We start from the raw sequence: 16,094 nt of genomic DNA on the forward strand, positions 1-16,094 counted from the left end.
CAGAATTCGTCTGCACCTCGAGAGAGCAGCCAACGTACCGGGATGTTTGAGAGGATACAGGATTTTGCTTGAAAATAGCGACACTTGAAAGTTGACGGGAGAAGTCTACTAGGAATCTATTACTAAGTATAAGAAGACGATTTGCGGATTTGTTTCGAGCAGCAAGAAGCTAGATTTTAGGTGTAGGAATCTCTCAAGCATCGATTCATGCGAATTTATTCTACAGACTCGGATCAGCCATGAGCTTCAGTGAACCAAGCGCATCGAGCGAAGCGAAGCGTGAAGCGCTTGTAAAGCAAACGACGGAACTATGTAGCTCAATGCCTTGCCCAAATTCCGGGGTCTGTGCGGTGTCGCACATGGCGTTAGTTAATCCATGTGAAAATTACTCATTTGATGATACATTCTCCCGGCTCCCAGTGGGCCTTATCACCCTTTCTTCAATGTCCAAAACGATAGTACCGTTTGAGGAATATAAGTTACCGCCCATCGGCCATGCTTTGTCAGGTGCTGTGGGTTCAACCGTTTCCAACCTGTTCATTTATCCACTGGACTTGCAAGTATACGTGATCCGATCGTCGCGATCTACTCTAACAATCTTGTAGGACCACCACACGTTTGCAGCTCCAATCAAGCACACAAGACGAGAAGAAGAGCAAAGGATTTATTGAGACGATCCTTGCCATTTACAGAAACGAAGGTGGTTTCCACGGTCTCTATGCCGGCCTGGGCGCCGATACGCTCGCAACTGTCTTGTCGAGTTTCCTGTATTTTTACTGCTATACCGCACTGAGAAATGTTCAGGAAACATTCAACAAGTCAATGGGCAAGAAGGCGCAGCTGAATGTTGCGCAGGAGCTCTTTCTGGGTGCAGAAGCTGCGTTGATATCACGATTCTTCACTACTCCGGTATCCAACGTGACAACACGTTTGCAAACGGCGGGAAAGGACGATAAAAAGGGATTTGTCGAAACAATGCACGATATCCACCGGGAAAAAGGCATTACAGGCTTCTGGTCAGGTATATATATTGGTATTATCAAAAGATGGCTATTTGCATGAACTAACGATTTTGTCGTTTTACTCATACTAGGTTACCGAGCCTCTGCCGTTCTTGTATCAAATCCATCCATCACTTACTTTGTGTTTGAAAAACTCAAGCAGTTTTATCTTGCAGCCAACAAGAAGTCAACACTAAGTTCACTTGAAGTCTTCTTGTTCTCTGCACTTTCAAAGACCATCGCTACCATGATCACTTATCCATTTATTTTCGTGCGAACAAGTATGGTCGCTAAAAAGACTGGTGAAGATTACAGCGATGACGTAAAGGGCAAGGAGGAGAAGGCTTCAGAAAGAAAGAAAGGCATGATTGCAATTATGAAATATGTAATTGCTCGAGAAGGACCAAGGGGTATCTACAAGGTATAAAGTATATGAATACAAGTAACTGGCAACAAGCTACTCACATGTATTCGCCTAGGGTATGCGCGCTCAGGTCATCAAAGGCTTTTTCAATCAAGGCATCATGTACATGATCAAGGATCATGTAGCAACGTACCTTGCGCTGGTGTTCTATGCATCATACAAGCTCAAAATACGCGCGTTGCAAAATGCATAGATATCGCCATCTTCTCTACATGTCCAAATTGGATTCAAGTTGACTTATGATGCTGCTCTACTCCAACGAAAGGAAAAGCAAAATCTAACAATATTTTGTTGAAACATAAGGATGGTATAGGAATGTACATACATGGTCACATAAAGGAGAGAAATCGATTATATCCTTTACTGTCTACAATGCCCCATTTTCCGCTGCCTGTTACTATGCGGAAATTTGATTTTCCGGGACTAGTGTCGGAAAAGGCATCTTTTTCATGGCCCTAACTGCAGACATGACAACAGTTCCGCGTTGATTGCTGCAAGAGAAGATATAAATGGTTAATTTTCTTAATTTTTTTCTTTTCCGTTTCTTTTCTCACGCCATGTCTACTGTGATCGATTCGCATATATTCAAGGATATCTTTGGAAGCCCGGCCGCTCGAGGTAAGCTCAAGCTGAAAGGAAGCATATCTATTAGATCCCTAATTGACAGCTAGATATCTGGTCGGATAAAAGCCGCACTGCTTACTATCTGGAATGGGAAGCAGCGCTAGCCAGAGCACAAGCAAAGCTAGGCATCATCCCACAGGATGCAAGCGACGAGATCGTTTCAAAGTGCAAGGTGGATAACATTGATTTCGATCTGTTGAAGACCAAGACGCAGATTATTGGGTATCCGGTGCTGGGTGTGGTCCAGCAGCTAAGTACCATGTGTCGCGATGGTTTGGGAGAATGGTGCCACTGGGGCGCTACTACGCAAGACGTGACGGATACGGCAACTGTTATGGCCATCCGCGATTCTTTCAATATCATTGAAGAGGATTTGAAAGTTATCATTGCCAGCGTCGCTGAATTAGCCAGAAAGCACCGATTGTTACCAAGCAAGTATTTTGAAATATAAACGACGCATGTACCACACCTTGCTTAACGCGTTTCATCATCACAGTGGCTGCGCGTAGCAATTTGCAGCAGGCCGTGCCTATCAGCTTTGGGTTCAAAATGGCGCGTTTCTTGGCAACTCTCCAGCGTCACCTGAAGCGATTGCTTGATTTACGCGAATCAGTTCTAGTCCTTGAGTTTAGCGGCGCTGCAGGTACTTTGGCAACAATCGATCCTCAAAAAGCGATGGCCTGCCAAGAAGAGTTGGCCAAAGAACTGGGACTCGCGGTTCCCGAGATAGCCTGGCACACAAACCGCGATCGTATCGCCGAAGTGGGCGCATTTTTGGCCATTTTATGTGGTACTTTATCCAAAAATGCTACTGATATCAAGGTTTGCGTTATAAAGATAAAACTATATTTGCATGATATGTAAACTGAATCATTGTACGTCTGGGAACCAGCTCATGATGCAGACTGAAGTCGGGGAAGTATCTGAGCCCTACGTGCCTCATCGTGGTTCAAGCTCGACTATGCCCAACAAGTTTAATCCAATCAGCTGTCTTTACATACACGCTGCAGCGTCAACTGTGCGTCAGCACTCGGCTGCCTTGATGGAGGCTATGGTCGCCGACCATGAACGGTCAACAGGACCTTGGGAAATTGGTAAGCACAATATCATTGTGTTAATGCACACAGCGATAACAAATTCCAAAATTAGAGTGGGTTGTTTTGCCGGAAGCATTTGTATTGACTTGCGGCGCTTTGGCTCAGACAAAGTCGTTGATGACCGGATTGCAAGTTCATCCGGAGAATATGGCACGCAACCTGGCCCTGACAAAAGGCCTTATTGTCTCGGAAGCAGTAATGATGGGACTGGCTCCAAAGCTTGGCAGACAGACAGCGCATGATTTGGTATATGATTGCTGCCGCAAGGCTTTGCAACAAGATACCATGCTAGCAGATGCTCTCTCTCAGGAACCTAAAGTCACCGCTGTGCTAAGTAGAGAAGAAATTGATCGGCTTTGTGATCCAGCGCATTACCTCGGACTCAGCGGAGCAATGGTTGATCGTGTGCTGGAGAACTGCTGATACTGTTGTAATTCCCATTCACCGGTGTTTTCCCTGCTTTCCCCTCCCCCATCCTTTGTAACTGGCCATGCAGCCGCATACTTTTTTGAATGAAATTGAGCATTGGAGGAAAACAGCAGAGAGGCCTCCTCTCGATGACGAGTCATTATCTGAAATCGGAGTCGATCGCTCGCTTGCCCAAACTTCAAGTGAAGGATCATGTGCAAAGGGAATGGACACTTCTAATGGAAAGCCTGCAAAGGCTGACAGCTCACGAGGCTGGCTCGAGTACACTCCCGTTCAAGTATCCCCTTCTTACTCTGCAGACCGTGCGACGCATGCTGTTAATACTGCCAATAACAAGAAAAACGATGAATATGGACTGCCACGCACTTTCCAGCTGGCCGGTACAGACTCACAAAGAGGTAATACAACCATCCTACTCTTAGCGACTTTGTAAGAGCCTGCTTACTGATATTCGACGATATGTTTGAAGCAAAGGATATGCTCAATGTCGTTTCTAATGAGGATATTTTGAAATTGACACAATTGACATCTCAACTGTCTGAACCTTCAAAAAGTTCAAAACCGCATCATCGAAGAGGTAAGAGCAACGATGCTGGAAAGTATAAATTTCGTCAAAACTTACAGCTCGCTTTACAGAGGAATCCAGGCACCATCACAGAAATTGGTCCTCGTCGCACAGCCGAAAAGTTTCTTCTGCAACGGACGATTATACCCCGCAGTTCAGTCCATCAGGCGCAGAACAGTCAAATGATACCACTCCTCCAGTTTATACCCGACCTTCTCTCAGTACACCACCTTTATCTCGACCAACCGCAGAAACAACATTGCGGCGACGAGACCTTTCGAACACTGCGGATAATTCTAAGCAAGAACGAAGGCGATCATGGTACAAGCAATTTATTAGACGCGACAAGGGGAAATTGAAAGGAAAGGACTCGATGGACTCGGTTGATCTACGAGACTCGAACGTGAAAATCGGGTCGGTTGACAGTAGTTCTTCCTCAGGGCAGTCCCCTGGTTCTTCAGCTATGGCTCGAGAATGCAATCGCAGCAGTGGAGGAAGCGACCGGAGACGAATAGTGGTTGCCAGCCCTGTAAATATATCTCCAGATCATTCGACAGCCCAATCTTTAGGAAAACAGGCAAAAAAATCGGCGCTGCATCCATCATCTTTTATCAAGGGCAAGAGTCTTTTACATCGAAGGACTTCCTCGGTCGCTGTGACCTCAATGCACGACACTTCCAAACATAAAACGGCGACAACGACAGCGAGTACGGAGCACCCGTTCATTGACAGTAAATTGAGAAACCGGCATTCTTTTGATGGACTTCACGATTCTCCAAACGTTGCTGTTTTACCAAAAATGTTTAGCACGGATGATCGCAGGAGATCCAGTGTCGATATTGGAGTAATAGCCGATATTCGGAAGGAGTCTCGATCGTTGCCGTTAAAGTCGTTTTCAGAGCAGCATCCAATGGAGGTATGTGAACCATCATACATGCAAGAAGAACATGTATTAAGTGCTTCGCTTTAGGCAAGAATGTGCGATCCACGACCATCCTTTGACTTCTTTCAGGAAACCAAAAGTATCGAATCGACAGGAGATGGATCTATAGAAGAGAACGACGATGGAATTAAGAGCAAAAAAGTTGACGGCGGCAGCATTGCTGAAGATAACGATGAATTAATTGGATCCAACGATAGTGGTGTATCTGCACGATGCGACGAAGACAGCAACGACACTGTGCAACTCATGTTTGATTATGACACACTCCCAGATGAAGTAATAGGACTGCTCAAAGAATACGAGAAAATGGGAAAACTGGAAATTAAAGAGGGTACAGTCGACACAGGTCGACGCTCTCGGATGCGAGTACAGCACGAGGAGGATGAAGATGAGGAAGATGAAGAGGAAGAAGAAGAAGAAGAGCAAGGTGACGAGACGCTCATAGATCCATCCAAACTCATCTCTGGAGTTGAAGATATTTTGGAGACGGATGCAGCGGTTAAATCAAGCGGTGATAATTCAAGCGTACGAAGAATTGCTATTGTCCAAGCGAGCAAACACAATACAGCCGAGTTTGTCAAGCTTATTCATCTTGCGGAAGACGATGCCTTGACCAGCGGTCCGCTCGTTGATCTTCATGTGTCCTTACTAGGTGACCAGGGAGAGGATCTACAGGCAGACAAGGAAGATGTGAAAGCTCTATTGCGCGAAGTGGATGCAAGGATTCTAGAGTTGGAAAAGCTCGCAAACGAGTCAAGAAACTTCATGGATCAGAATAGTGAGACGATAGATAACCTTGCTCTCGACGAATTGGATAACATTGGAGACAAGTCAAAATTATCGAGCATGCGGCCCGGCGATAGCAGCAGCAGCAGCAGCAGCCGCAAGAACTTCTTCCATGCAGTGGACGATACAGTAATTGAACTCATGGACGACAGACATATTTCAACGCGACCATCATTTTTAATTGGCACTCCTCCTGTTTCATCATCCTCTATCAGCTCCACCTCCACCTCCAGTGGTGGCAATGCCTTAATGCCAAACATCATTAATCCAACTCTACAAAAACTCGACTCTTCTCAACGCCGTTACAGCTACTCATCTATTCACCATGCCCCCTCGCTTCTATTTGATACTTTCCTTCCATATCGATCATTTAATCCATTTGATTATCGGCAGGAAGAATTACGAATCGGTATATGCACCTTACAAAACGAAATAGTGGATTTCAAACGCGCATTATTGGAAACTGAGAAACTTATTCGAGACATACAAAACGATATTGGTGATACCCGCCAACGTATGGCACTCTATCTGAAAGATATCCCAGAAACGCACTACTCGGCTGTAAGTGACAGTTTACATCTATCTTATTTCAGGTTTCCGTCCAGAGGCTTACTCATTACTGACTCAAAAATTCAGCTCAAAAAGCTAGAAGTAGACATTGAATCCATCCTGGCAAACAGGGCTAAGAATCCATGGCTCGATACCGGATACGCATTGCTTTCTTACTTGCTGACACGTATGTAATCGGATCAACACTGCTAACGCATTGATCGTAGTATACTAACGGTCTGTCTCCCTCCCTTTCCAGTATTTGCATTGCTGGTATGGGTTATCATCTGCACTCTAAAATGGATCCGGACGGTCGTCACTTTTCCTCGAAAACTGTGGCGAACGTACACTCAATACTTGGTGGAACGTGAAAAGGCCGTCAAGGCAGCGAGTTTTCACTCTGTCGCGTCTGGAACGAATCTTGCTTCTGCATCATCTCGGTTAAAGCAACGGTCTCCACGAAAAGAATAAATCTATCAATCGCTGCGCGCCCAGGGTGACGCTTTTATTTAAACTGGAGGTACATTTCGTAATATAGTTCCTTTTTTGCTTTTTATGCGGATTCGGTCTTGGTGTATTAAAGGTTGATGCCCTTCTCCTTCAAAGACTTCTCGGCTTCCTTCGTTGCCCAAGTGGTAACGCTATACATGAAGATTAATACTAGTATTCTCTCCAATGCATTTTAGCCAGCTACCTAGTATCAGGCTTGTAATAAAGAGCAACAGCCATCAAGAAGAAACCGCCGCCCATGCCCCAGTAGTAGATGTCTTCCCAGTCTTCCTTGACACGAGTCTGACATTGCGAGTCTGCTGTGTGAGTTTATCATTCAAAATTGCTGCAAGAGACGATTGAAATGTACCTTTTCATTGAAGAGGTAGCCTCCAGGCTCGTTCCACTGAGGAGTACCGTGTCCACCACCGCGGCGAAGAAGGGTGGGTCGAGTGGACAGTCTGGCAGATCGTGAAATGGCTCTGGCAAACATGTGTATGGTATGTTTAAAGTGTGGTACTCCTTTTTGTTTTCCGCACAAAATGGTGGGAGGGGCCCGAAATCTCTCAAAATTCATGACTGCGAATGATTTCTGAGCATGCACAAGGTGCTTGCAAAGAATGAACAATATATGTCGTTTGTTTAATTATTCGTCGAAAATAACGCCTTGCTTGCTTTTAAAATATAGATGGAACTTACGGCAGAATAGTACGTATTTTCCTATGCTTCTACCACCTTACTTTAAATAGCCTCCTCGGTCGATATTCCAGCGGTCTTGTTTAGCCTATAATACTATATGAAAAATATGCCAACAAGCTTATTCTTTACATCATTGCAGTGGTCAAGAAAGGAAAACCGCTGGATTGGCAAGAAACTTCCAAATACATCCAAAAAAACCCATTCGTGAGGTAAGCAGTTGGATCATATGGCGTTCGCATGCTGGTGAAACGTCGTAGCTCGGCTGTGGCAACGACGGATAATTTGTCAGAAAGCACACAAAGTTTTCACTAATGGCAAATGAGATAAAAATGGATGCTTCATTTTTCCAGATAACGGAAGGATGCACAGTTCATGAGAAAAGAAAGGGGTTCGAGTGAGAGAGAGAGCGTATGTACAATAAACGTAACGGGCAATGCAGGGTCGGGTTGAAAAGAAAGGAGAGAAAAAAAATAATGACATAGGGAGGGAAGTTTGTCTTTTGAGACAAACCCACTTTCGGGAGGATGTACACGAAGGACGAAGGATGCTGGCTCAAGAAAATATATGAACAGCGGTTTTTGTGAAATGTTGTCATTCCATTGTCGAATGGCGCCGTCGTCGTCGTTCTTCCTGCGCTTCCTCAAACATGAGCCGTTTGATCAATTGAAACAGCTGATGCTTTTCTTCCTTAAGCTCCTCCAAACGTCTGCAGATCTCCACCTTTGTCAATTCCTCTGCTGTAATAGTCGAACTCGGCGCCGGCGCTGACTTGGTCTCGGACGTAGATAGAATCTCTGAAGTGCACTCTGGCGATTCAACCGGGGGAGAAGGTAATCCTCCCGCTGTCGTAGCGCAAAAGGCTTTGGACTCTTCCCTGTTTAGAGACTCCAGTTTATTAACGTTCTTGCGCCGCCAGCTCGTTTGACGCTGCTGAATAACTTGAGCAATGTAGTGTACTCGCGGAGAGCGATCGAGATGCAGCACGAGTGTATCGTTACAGGAGCGATTTGTACTGAGTTCGTAGATTTCTCGCACAATCATGGGTCAAAGAAGTTTGTTGAGGACCAAAGTTGACATTTTAGCACTTAATGCAACTTTGATTCTCCGATGGCAATTATAGAATACACCCCAGGTAACTGAATTTATTTCCACTTTCGGGCACATCAAAGGCCCTCAGCATGTCTAAATGACTAGGAGCGACAGGGAAACTCCTCCTCGACCCTTATTCTGTTATGATAATGTCTCAGCATTTGTATTGCTGCTGTATTATCCATATTTGAGGCTTGTGCCCAAAGCTCTGACTGAGGTCTCGAATGTCCTCCCAAAGAACTTCCTTCTGCAACATTTGTTCTTGGTGTCTAACGAAGAAAAATACTTACTTTTTATCCGTGGCCAGGAGTAAAAGTAAAGGTAGGATCAACGTGAGAAGACTACCTGTTAAAATGACACTGGTTCTCGCGTGGAGTGAAGCATGTGGGCCTGATTTTTACTAAAATCTCTAGAGATATGACATGGCATGCTTAGACTTCAGAATACATATCATGAATTATAAGCAAAAGATAAATAATGAGGCAAAAGGAGCAAGATACCATGGTCAGGACAGAGGCTATTAGATCAGGTAAACTACAAGAGATAAGGAGTTTGTTTATGAAAGAAACAGTGCCAACCTGTCCACCTCTCAAAAAAATTGGCAAAGATCCCTCTACAACATTATGCAAGCTTAATTTACATCTGCCTGCTTTCCATTGATTACAGCTGAAAAATTTCAGGCCCATGCAAAATTGATGTTAGAGCAATGAAATCGATGCAGCGTGGTGGTCCCAACTCTATGGGTGATAAACTGGACATCATCCAGGAAAGACTGCTGAGCATCTTCAAAATCCCATTTTTCATCCATGACCAGATGGAGCTTGCATTGTATCAATTTGCAAACAGCTCATATATCGTTCCTGGTGATGACGATACTATAGCCTACCATCAACTTGCTATCGATGAGCGCCGTAGATAATCCTCATATCCATTGAGATATGTCAATCATCAAGAAGTCCTGGATGCCATGGACGCATCACAAATTCTCGTGGACCTACTGAGGCACAGAAGAGTCGATATCAGCTAGTATTTGGCGTGCGCCAGATGACACGCGGATCGTACGGATCAATCCAAAGCAAAAGCATCATCCAAAAAGGACAAGCGCCCGGTGAAAAGAAGTAAGAAAAATCAAGCCAAGGAACTGAAGCCTGCGAAGAGTGATCGCGCGTGCATATGATCCATGTCAAAGAGCAGAACGGTGAAGGGAAGGAAATGCATGGCATCACAAGAGCTATCAGAATATGGCAAAAAGGGCTAAGCTCCTCAGTCCTGTCGACCATCGTCAAATTATCGAACGAACTCAATATTGCAATGTCTATGGATGAGCAAGTCAGGACAGCTTCACTGCTTACCGATATTTTGTACCAGCAATCATGTGAAATGAGTCTCGTGTGACAGCTGGCCATGCATATTGCTGGTATTGCCTTGCAACTGATGTTACTTGACAGCAGCATAGAGAGAAATGCCATCTTTTCGAGTTTTTTTTTTTTTTGCGATAATTCTGTTCGGACAGGGAGATGGATTCTGTATGCTAGCATGAAGTACGATTACCGCCATATCCCAAAAGATATGCTTCTTCGAATTTAAAATCCCAGAGAGTTTCTGGCTCACAGGAAAGACCATGAAACTCTGGCGAACTTGATCGGGCTTATGTACGGCAATAACGACGATTGCAAACTAAAAAATCTGATACTGTTTGCTCGTCAGCTATGGGATCTTCCTAATTATTTCTTATATCAAGCAATCATATCGAAATTTATTCCATGTATGCCGCATCAGAAGCTTTTCGCGTATCAAGATTGGCTTCTTGTACACATTGTGGCAATAAATGGTTGCGTTTAAAATGATATTCATAAATGACTCTGCTAGATCGAGTCAAGCAATACTAAGCAAAGCTCATTTTAGAAAAGTATGTGCGTTCATTCGTGATTACACTAGCTCCCAGCCAATGCCATCAAATAGATTGTGTCCATATTAGCTAGGTCTGTAATTTGTGACGTCGAGTTGTTCGTTCTTTATGTGCAAGATGAAAGAAAGATGTATCGTTGGCGTCTATGGTCGCCCTACCATAAACCTCTTGGTTCCTCGACTGAGTATTCAAATGAATAATATAAGCAAAATATGGAAAGCTACCAGGATTGGACATGCCATTTTACCTTTTCTTTGCTCTCCCTGCACGTTCAGCAGCATATTCTGCAGATTCGCCCGCATCGTCAGCAAATTCTGCCGATTCTGCACGTCGACTACTGGAGCTTCTGACTCCTGCTCTTACATTTGATCCAACATCGTCATCCATATCCATGGCTCCAGCTCCGTTTTCTCCCCCGCTTCCTTTCCCTTTTGTGCTTTTTGTGCGGATCTGCTGCCGTACTTGATCTAGCTGATTTTCATAGTTTTCGCGTTCTTGTTGGTTGGCAGTCATCGTGTTATTGATTTCTTGAATCCGAGCATCGATGGCGCTCAGAATGGAGCACGTTCTGTCTGACCAGATTTTAAGTGCATTGATCGTTTCGTCTAATCTTTCCGGTGGTAAGTCTCGTCCCATTGCGTACTCGACTTGTAATTGCTGCTCTCGCTGGTCCAGTTTTCCTCTTAATAATCCCTGATAGAATGCATCAATAATCAAGTCCTCTAACTCGCGAACATTTGGTATATCAAGATATTCTTGTAAAACGCTGTATGGTAAGGTCTGTATAACGCGTCAGTTTCTCTAATCTCAACCCGCATTGGACTGCAAGTACGAACACGGCTATTTTCAGACATCGTAACTATAGAGAGATGCTTCAGCTTCTTCAACTGTGCATCGTTGAGTGCAGGAAGACTGGTCGATTGCTCTTTGCAGCGCGTGCTTAGTTTGTTGTAAGAATAGATATTACATCCTCCCGCTTGCTTTACCTGCATAATCTCTATAGGTACCATATAAAAAGATTCGTAACAGTGCATAGTAAGGTGCAACTTCGGGTAAACTAGATGCCTAGCACAAATGTTAAGAAGACTGACACCAAAAAAGTTTTTATGCCGAGCCCACCTCCACGACATTTGGTGCTTGGTATAATTCGGAGAAGACATAGACACCAGGTGCAGAAAGGGCATCTAGGATTAGCTTGGTGTTGGCCGCTCCTTTCACGGATTTCGATAGCAAAAGAAATGGCTGCAGGGATTGGCTGGTGGAGAGACTCAAGTTGGATACATCCATCGAGTGTCGTTTGGAGAACAGAAAATGGTGCTCGATTGCGAGCTTTGCCATTCGACGTGTTGAGGATAGAAACCCCGAAAGGTGGAAGTACCATCAGACGGAGGTCTTCAGTGGCATCAAGGATATGATTTACAGTCTATTCAAAAGTAAGAAAATACTTGGCGCATTCTAATAGAAGGGTTGCGAAGCAATATTGCTTTATAAATACGATGCAGTAAGCAATATTCTAGCCTGCTTTTGATTGACGGACACCTGAATAAGGACTATTATACTACGAGTACAAGTACTTCTATCCGTTACACGATTGCTCAGAAAACCAGCATCCTTGGCTTCGTTATGTCATTATTCACAAATAAGTCAGTCATGAGACTGCTATCTATACGCAGAGAAGACCAAAGAATGGGTTCCAATACATTATTTCCGAGCGATACATAGTGACGAAGTATTCTAGATTTGAAATCGTTTTATGATGGACACGAGCAGCGAGGAACCAAATAAGCCTCAAGCGCTTATATAACTATGTATACAAAATGATCTCAGGACTGTAGTCTTTTTATGCATACAAACTTGAGTCTTTGTTGCAAAGAGAGCTTTTCTACTTCTGTCGATATCAGTGATCACTGCAAAAAAAAAAAAAAATTGCTGATGATATATGGAAAAATGGAGTCAGAATCGCGGTGACAATGACACTGAAATGAGACAATTCCTTTGACCAACTCTTAAAGGAAAAGATGATCTGCAGTTATACTTCCTTATATCGCTGTTTCCATACTTGCTTTGTAAGGATTCATCATCAAGTGCACAACGGCTTACCGAAGAAGTAAAGAACTCTGTGTTTTGGAACATTCATATTTGGATTTGATCGTGGAGGCTAGAAAAATATTATGATAACAGAAATGATATAAATGCACAATGTCTTCAAGTAAATGATGACAGGATTTAGCGAATCCTCATGAGTTGAAGAGGATGCTAAAAACACAAGGCGATAGGGTAAAAAAGACAACCTAGTTGATGCATAAACGCGCCGTTCGACGTCCACGCTGATTTACATGCGATTATTGAAGATGTCTGCTGTAAACTGGACTTGAGGCTATACGGTTTTGTTCTCCATTTTCAAACATCTTTCAGACCTATCCTCCTCCGTTGTCACACAGCGACATACCTAATCAGCTTTTTATTCTTGTGAATCTTTTGTTGTTACTATTAATCCTTGAAAAGATATCAATATTCACGACCAGTTACCACTGAACTACACTCGTGTTCGCTTGATTTTGACATTTCGTTTTGGCATTTCTTTGCGAGCACTCAAAAGCCAAAGAAGAAAGAAATATTATATATATATATATACCACAAGATGCTGTAATGTACGTTTTTGGCATTGCTTGGCATGCATGTCATTGGCTGTGTACTGCCGAATAAGCGTGTCTCCCACTTGCGTTGGTCGAGGATAATAATGAACGGGATACAACTCGCTCGTTCCGCAAATTCGCCAAATCAAAACTGCATATTTTAGCTAGGAAAAGCATTGTCACTGCATGTACTACATTTCTCGATCATTTGCAGTACAAAAGACGAATTTCAGCAGTGCAAAACCAAATCGCACTATAAGAGTTCCAGAGGTTGCATTAGGTCGTATCCAAGAAGAAATACAGCACGTTCTGTTGCTGCCACGGGTGTCCCAAACCATCTAGATATTTTTATCCTTTTCAGCTCTTTTTGATATTAATGTATTTGTAATGGGATAGGTCTTCTGTAGTGCACTTGGACCTTTTAATCCATTTGATCCTTTTGTGGTGCAATCGGTCTTCTCTGACTACAGTGAGCCCTCTATAATTTCAACGCCATGGTTCCCATCATAAATGTTGAAATTAATGAGGGTAGAAGTTAAAGAAACTGTCAAGAAGCTTATTCAAATTCGGGTTTCTTGCATTCTCACAATAACAATTACAACGGTTATCATATTTGGTTTCGAGAAGCATTTCCCATTGTATTTATGGATTGATCAGTGTTCAATAATGATGGAGGTGGTACAACAATTAGAACTCCCTCTTATTACAATCATCTACTGGTAGACTTAATTCTTTGCTTCTTATTCCATTAGAAGCACCTACGAAAAGTCTCACAGTATCTTACTGTTCCCGTTTCTTGCCAAATACTTCACCCATGCCAATTGGACAATAGAACAAAGTAGCAGCGCTATTCGCTCTGAGAACGCAGTAGATGACAATGAGCATCCACAAACGGAGCAAAGAACATCATTCTCACTCAGAGAGAAGATTCGACGCGCTTTTTCCGTAATTAATTGTATCGAAAGTGAAAGCTTGGATGGTTACAAGAATTTATTGAGGTCATTGAGAAGCTTCGGACAACCTCGACAATTCAGTCTCAAAGCAAACAACGCAGTCCAGATAAGGGTTTTTAACCTAGCGACCCCAAACTTTTTGTCATATAATATGAAGAGGGCTGACATGAATTTTATAAGCTTTTTGATGGTTCCAGTCCAAAAAGCTGAAATACAGCACCCATACATTATAGAATGAATTATAGACTTTCCTTTGTTATTGTATATCCATAGAAACTGACAAACAAGATAAATGCAATCATCGACACTTAAGTGCCTCCTATCTTCATGGGTTTTCAACTTTACTGTGGAGGTCACAGCGGCGACAAAAATAACGTTGCACAAAATCAAACACCAAAAAAGTAATCGTCCTTCACATCAACCAAGGATTGAAGGAGATCATGCCTTCTAGCGGAATCGAACCGCTGACCTTCCGCTTACTAGGCGGACGCTCTGCCAACTGAGCCAAGAAGGCCTCGCTTCCGGAGGGGAAAATTGAAAATATAATTTAAACTATTGGCAAAAAATTATGGAAATCACGTGACCTGAAGGTGTAGTATAAGATAAGACAATTCGGAAGAGCAGTGATCTATTATTCTAGCAAAAAACTGGCTCTCCTGGTTTTTAAATAGAGCTCAACCTATTTATTGTATATACTGTGGCTGTTTAAGGACCATTCAACGTTTGTCAAGTGCAATTCAAGTTTGAGATTGAGATTGCGCCAAAGTAATACCGCCGTTGAAAGTTATTAATTTAATTGAAGGAAAATGGTTATAGTGAAACTTACTGATGCTTGCAAACGCATGAATTTTCCAAGTTGAGATGGCATTTAAGAATTGTGTGTATCGCGGAAAAAGACATGGAATAGTTCATTCGACATTTGCAGACTGGAAAATGGAGTGAAGAAAGTGCCGTGGTGAGCACCAAAGCACTCGCAAGAAGGACTATAAACTATATTCGAGGGACTACTCTCATTCTGAGATTTGCCTAAGCCAGCTTTCCTGCAGTATCAGTCAAAATGCAGTAAAATGTCCAGTATCTTTGCGCATCGTCTATTCCTCTTGATCTAAATGCTCACCGTACGATCAACAGAAATCGTCGTCCTTGAAGTGTTTGCGTGTGTGCAGTTGTTGTAGGGTAGCGTAGAGATAACAAAGGAGACAAAAGTAAGTACGTTGAGACTGAACGTCCATGAGAAGGATCTTTACTGGAAATAAAGACGAAGAAAATAAAGATCTACGCGACCCTCTTAGTCTACATGTTTTTGGGATGTAGTTTGAAAAAAGGTAGCACTGTGTCTACTGTATTTCCGAAGAAAAACTCGAGTTCCTCCGGCTCATGGGGAGGATATTTAGATCTTCTTTTTGTCAATTTTTCTTTGTGATCAACCAATATTTGCAATCATATCCATATCATTTCATCAACGTTGTCAATCAGTTGATTCATCGAAAAATCCCAGTTTTCGTTGTTAGACGGAGGAGCTTCTTTTTACATGTGGTATTACGCTGAAGCAGCAAAGTTTACCAGGTCCTGTATACAAAGATTTACTTCCGGAAGTCTAAGTTTCATCTTCTAGACTATCTATATTAGCAATGTCTAAGGCAATGACCGGCAGGAGTGGGATGCCAGTATCATACCCGTTTATCGTCTTTATGCAGTCATAAAATCCTGCAGATGGCCTGTTCGAGATTTCCTAAAGGTTATCAAGATCGTCTGGGAGATGCGATATATTATTTATTGTTCCAAATGTGAGCTGGTCTACTGGAGTGCAAGAAACTATTGTATATCGATGATGAAGCGGAAGCCACATTCAATAGAATTGAGAGCAGCAATGAAACATGGAGGACAGTTCATATTAGAGC

At 43.0% G+C, this 16,094-nt stretch overlaps 7 protein-coding genes and 1 non-coding gene across 8 annotated transcripts; 4 read left to right on the forward strand and 4 right to left on the reverse strand.

Moving 5' to 3' along the window:
• Positions 1–443: 443 nt before the first annotated feature.
• Positions 444–1,618, forward strand: VTP01DRAFT_6725 (uncharacterized protein; the record flags this gene model as incomplete). Its single annotated transcript, XM_069385658.1, has 4 exons — positions 444–556; positions 606–1,021; positions 1,094–1,422; positions 1,481–1,618. The coding sequence occupies 4 exons, from the start codon at positions 444–446 to the stop codon at positions 1,616–1,618; spliced, it is 996 nt and encodes a 331-aa protein (XP_069243098.1).
• Positions 1,619–1,982: 364 nt separating this feature from the next.
• VTP01DRAFT_6726 (uncharacterized protein) lies at positions 1,983–3,569 on the forward strand (the record flags this gene model as incomplete). The annotated part of the gene is made up of 5 exons (XM_069385659.1): positions 1,983–2,043; positions 2,097–2,480; positions 2,546–2,871; positions 2,942–3,143; positions 3,199–3,569. The coding sequence occupies 5 exons, from the start codon at positions 1,983–1,985 to the stop codon at positions 3,567–3,569; spliced, it is 1,344 nt and encodes a 447-aa protein (XP_069243099.1).
• A 67-nt stretch (positions 3,570–3,636) lies between these two features.
• On the forward strand, positions 3,637–6,889 carry VTP01DRAFT_6727 (uncharacterized protein; the record flags this gene model as incomplete). Its single annotated transcript, XM_069385660.1, has 6 exons — positions 3,637–3,973; positions 4,045–4,152; positions 4,212–5,056; positions 5,111–6,430; positions 6,506–6,605; positions 6,678–6,889. The coding sequence occupies 6 exons, from the start codon at positions 3,637–3,639 to the stop codon at positions 6,887–6,889; spliced, it is 2,922 nt and encodes a 973-aa protein (XP_069243100.1).
• A 106-nt stretch (positions 6,890–6,995) lies between these two features.
• On the reverse strand, positions 6,996–7,400 carry VTP01DRAFT_6728 (uncharacterized protein; the record flags this gene model as incomplete). Its single annotated transcript, XM_069385661.1, has 3 exons — positions 6,996–7,059; positions 7,113–7,210; positions 7,278–7,400. The coding sequence occupies 3 exons, from the start codon at positions 7,398–7,400 to the stop codon at positions 6,996–6,998; spliced, it is 285 nt and encodes a 94-aa protein (XP_069243101.1).
• Positions 7,401–8,197: 797 nt separating this feature from the next.
• Positions 8,198–8,647, reverse strand: VTP01DRAFT_6729 (uncharacterized protein; the record flags this gene model as incomplete). The annotated part of the gene is made up of 1 exon (XM_069385662.1): positions 8,198–8,647. One exon carries the CDS (start codon positions 8,645–8,647, stop codon positions 8,198–8,200), a length of 450 nt encoding a protein of 149 aa, XP_069243102.1.
• A 525-nt stretch (positions 8,648–9,172) lies between these two features.
• VTP01DRAFT_6730 (uncharacterized protein) lies at positions 9,173–9,614 on the forward strand (the record flags this gene model as incomplete). Its single annotated transcript, XM_069385664.1, has 2 exons — positions 9,173–9,224; positions 9,376–9,614. 2 exons carry the CDS (start codon positions 9,173–9,175, stop codon positions 9,612–9,614), a joined length of 291 nt encoding a protein of 96 aa, XP_069243103.1.
• A 1,133-nt stretch (positions 9,615–10,747) lies between these two features.
• Positions 10,748–11,942, reverse strand: VTP01DRAFT_6731 (uncharacterized protein; the record flags this gene model as incomplete). The annotated part of the gene is made up of 5 exons (XM_069385665.1): positions 10,748–10,784; positions 10,852–11,384; positions 11,441–11,529; positions 11,591–11,669; positions 11,724–11,942. 5 exons carry the CDS (start codon positions 11,940–11,942, stop codon positions 10,748–10,750), a joined length of 957 nt encoding a protein of 318 aa, XP_069243104.1.
• A 2,692-nt stretch (positions 11,943–14,634) lies between these two features.
• On the reverse strand, positions 14,635–14,707 carry VTP01DRAFT_t19. The gene has a single exon. It is a non-coding gene; the product is annotated as a tRNA-Thr (tRNA).
• Positions 14,708–16,094: the final 1,387 nt, after the last annotated feature.

Source organism: Rhizomucor pusillus (genome assembly GCF_041956525.1).
Source record: "Rhizomucor pusillus strain CBS 183.67 unplaced genomic scaffold VTP01scaffold_3, whole genome shotgun sequence".
Classification (NCBI taxonomy): domain Eukaryota; kingdom Fungi; phylum Mucoromycota; class Mucoromycetes; order Mucorales; family Lichtheimiaceae; genus Rhizomucor; species Rhizomucor pusillus.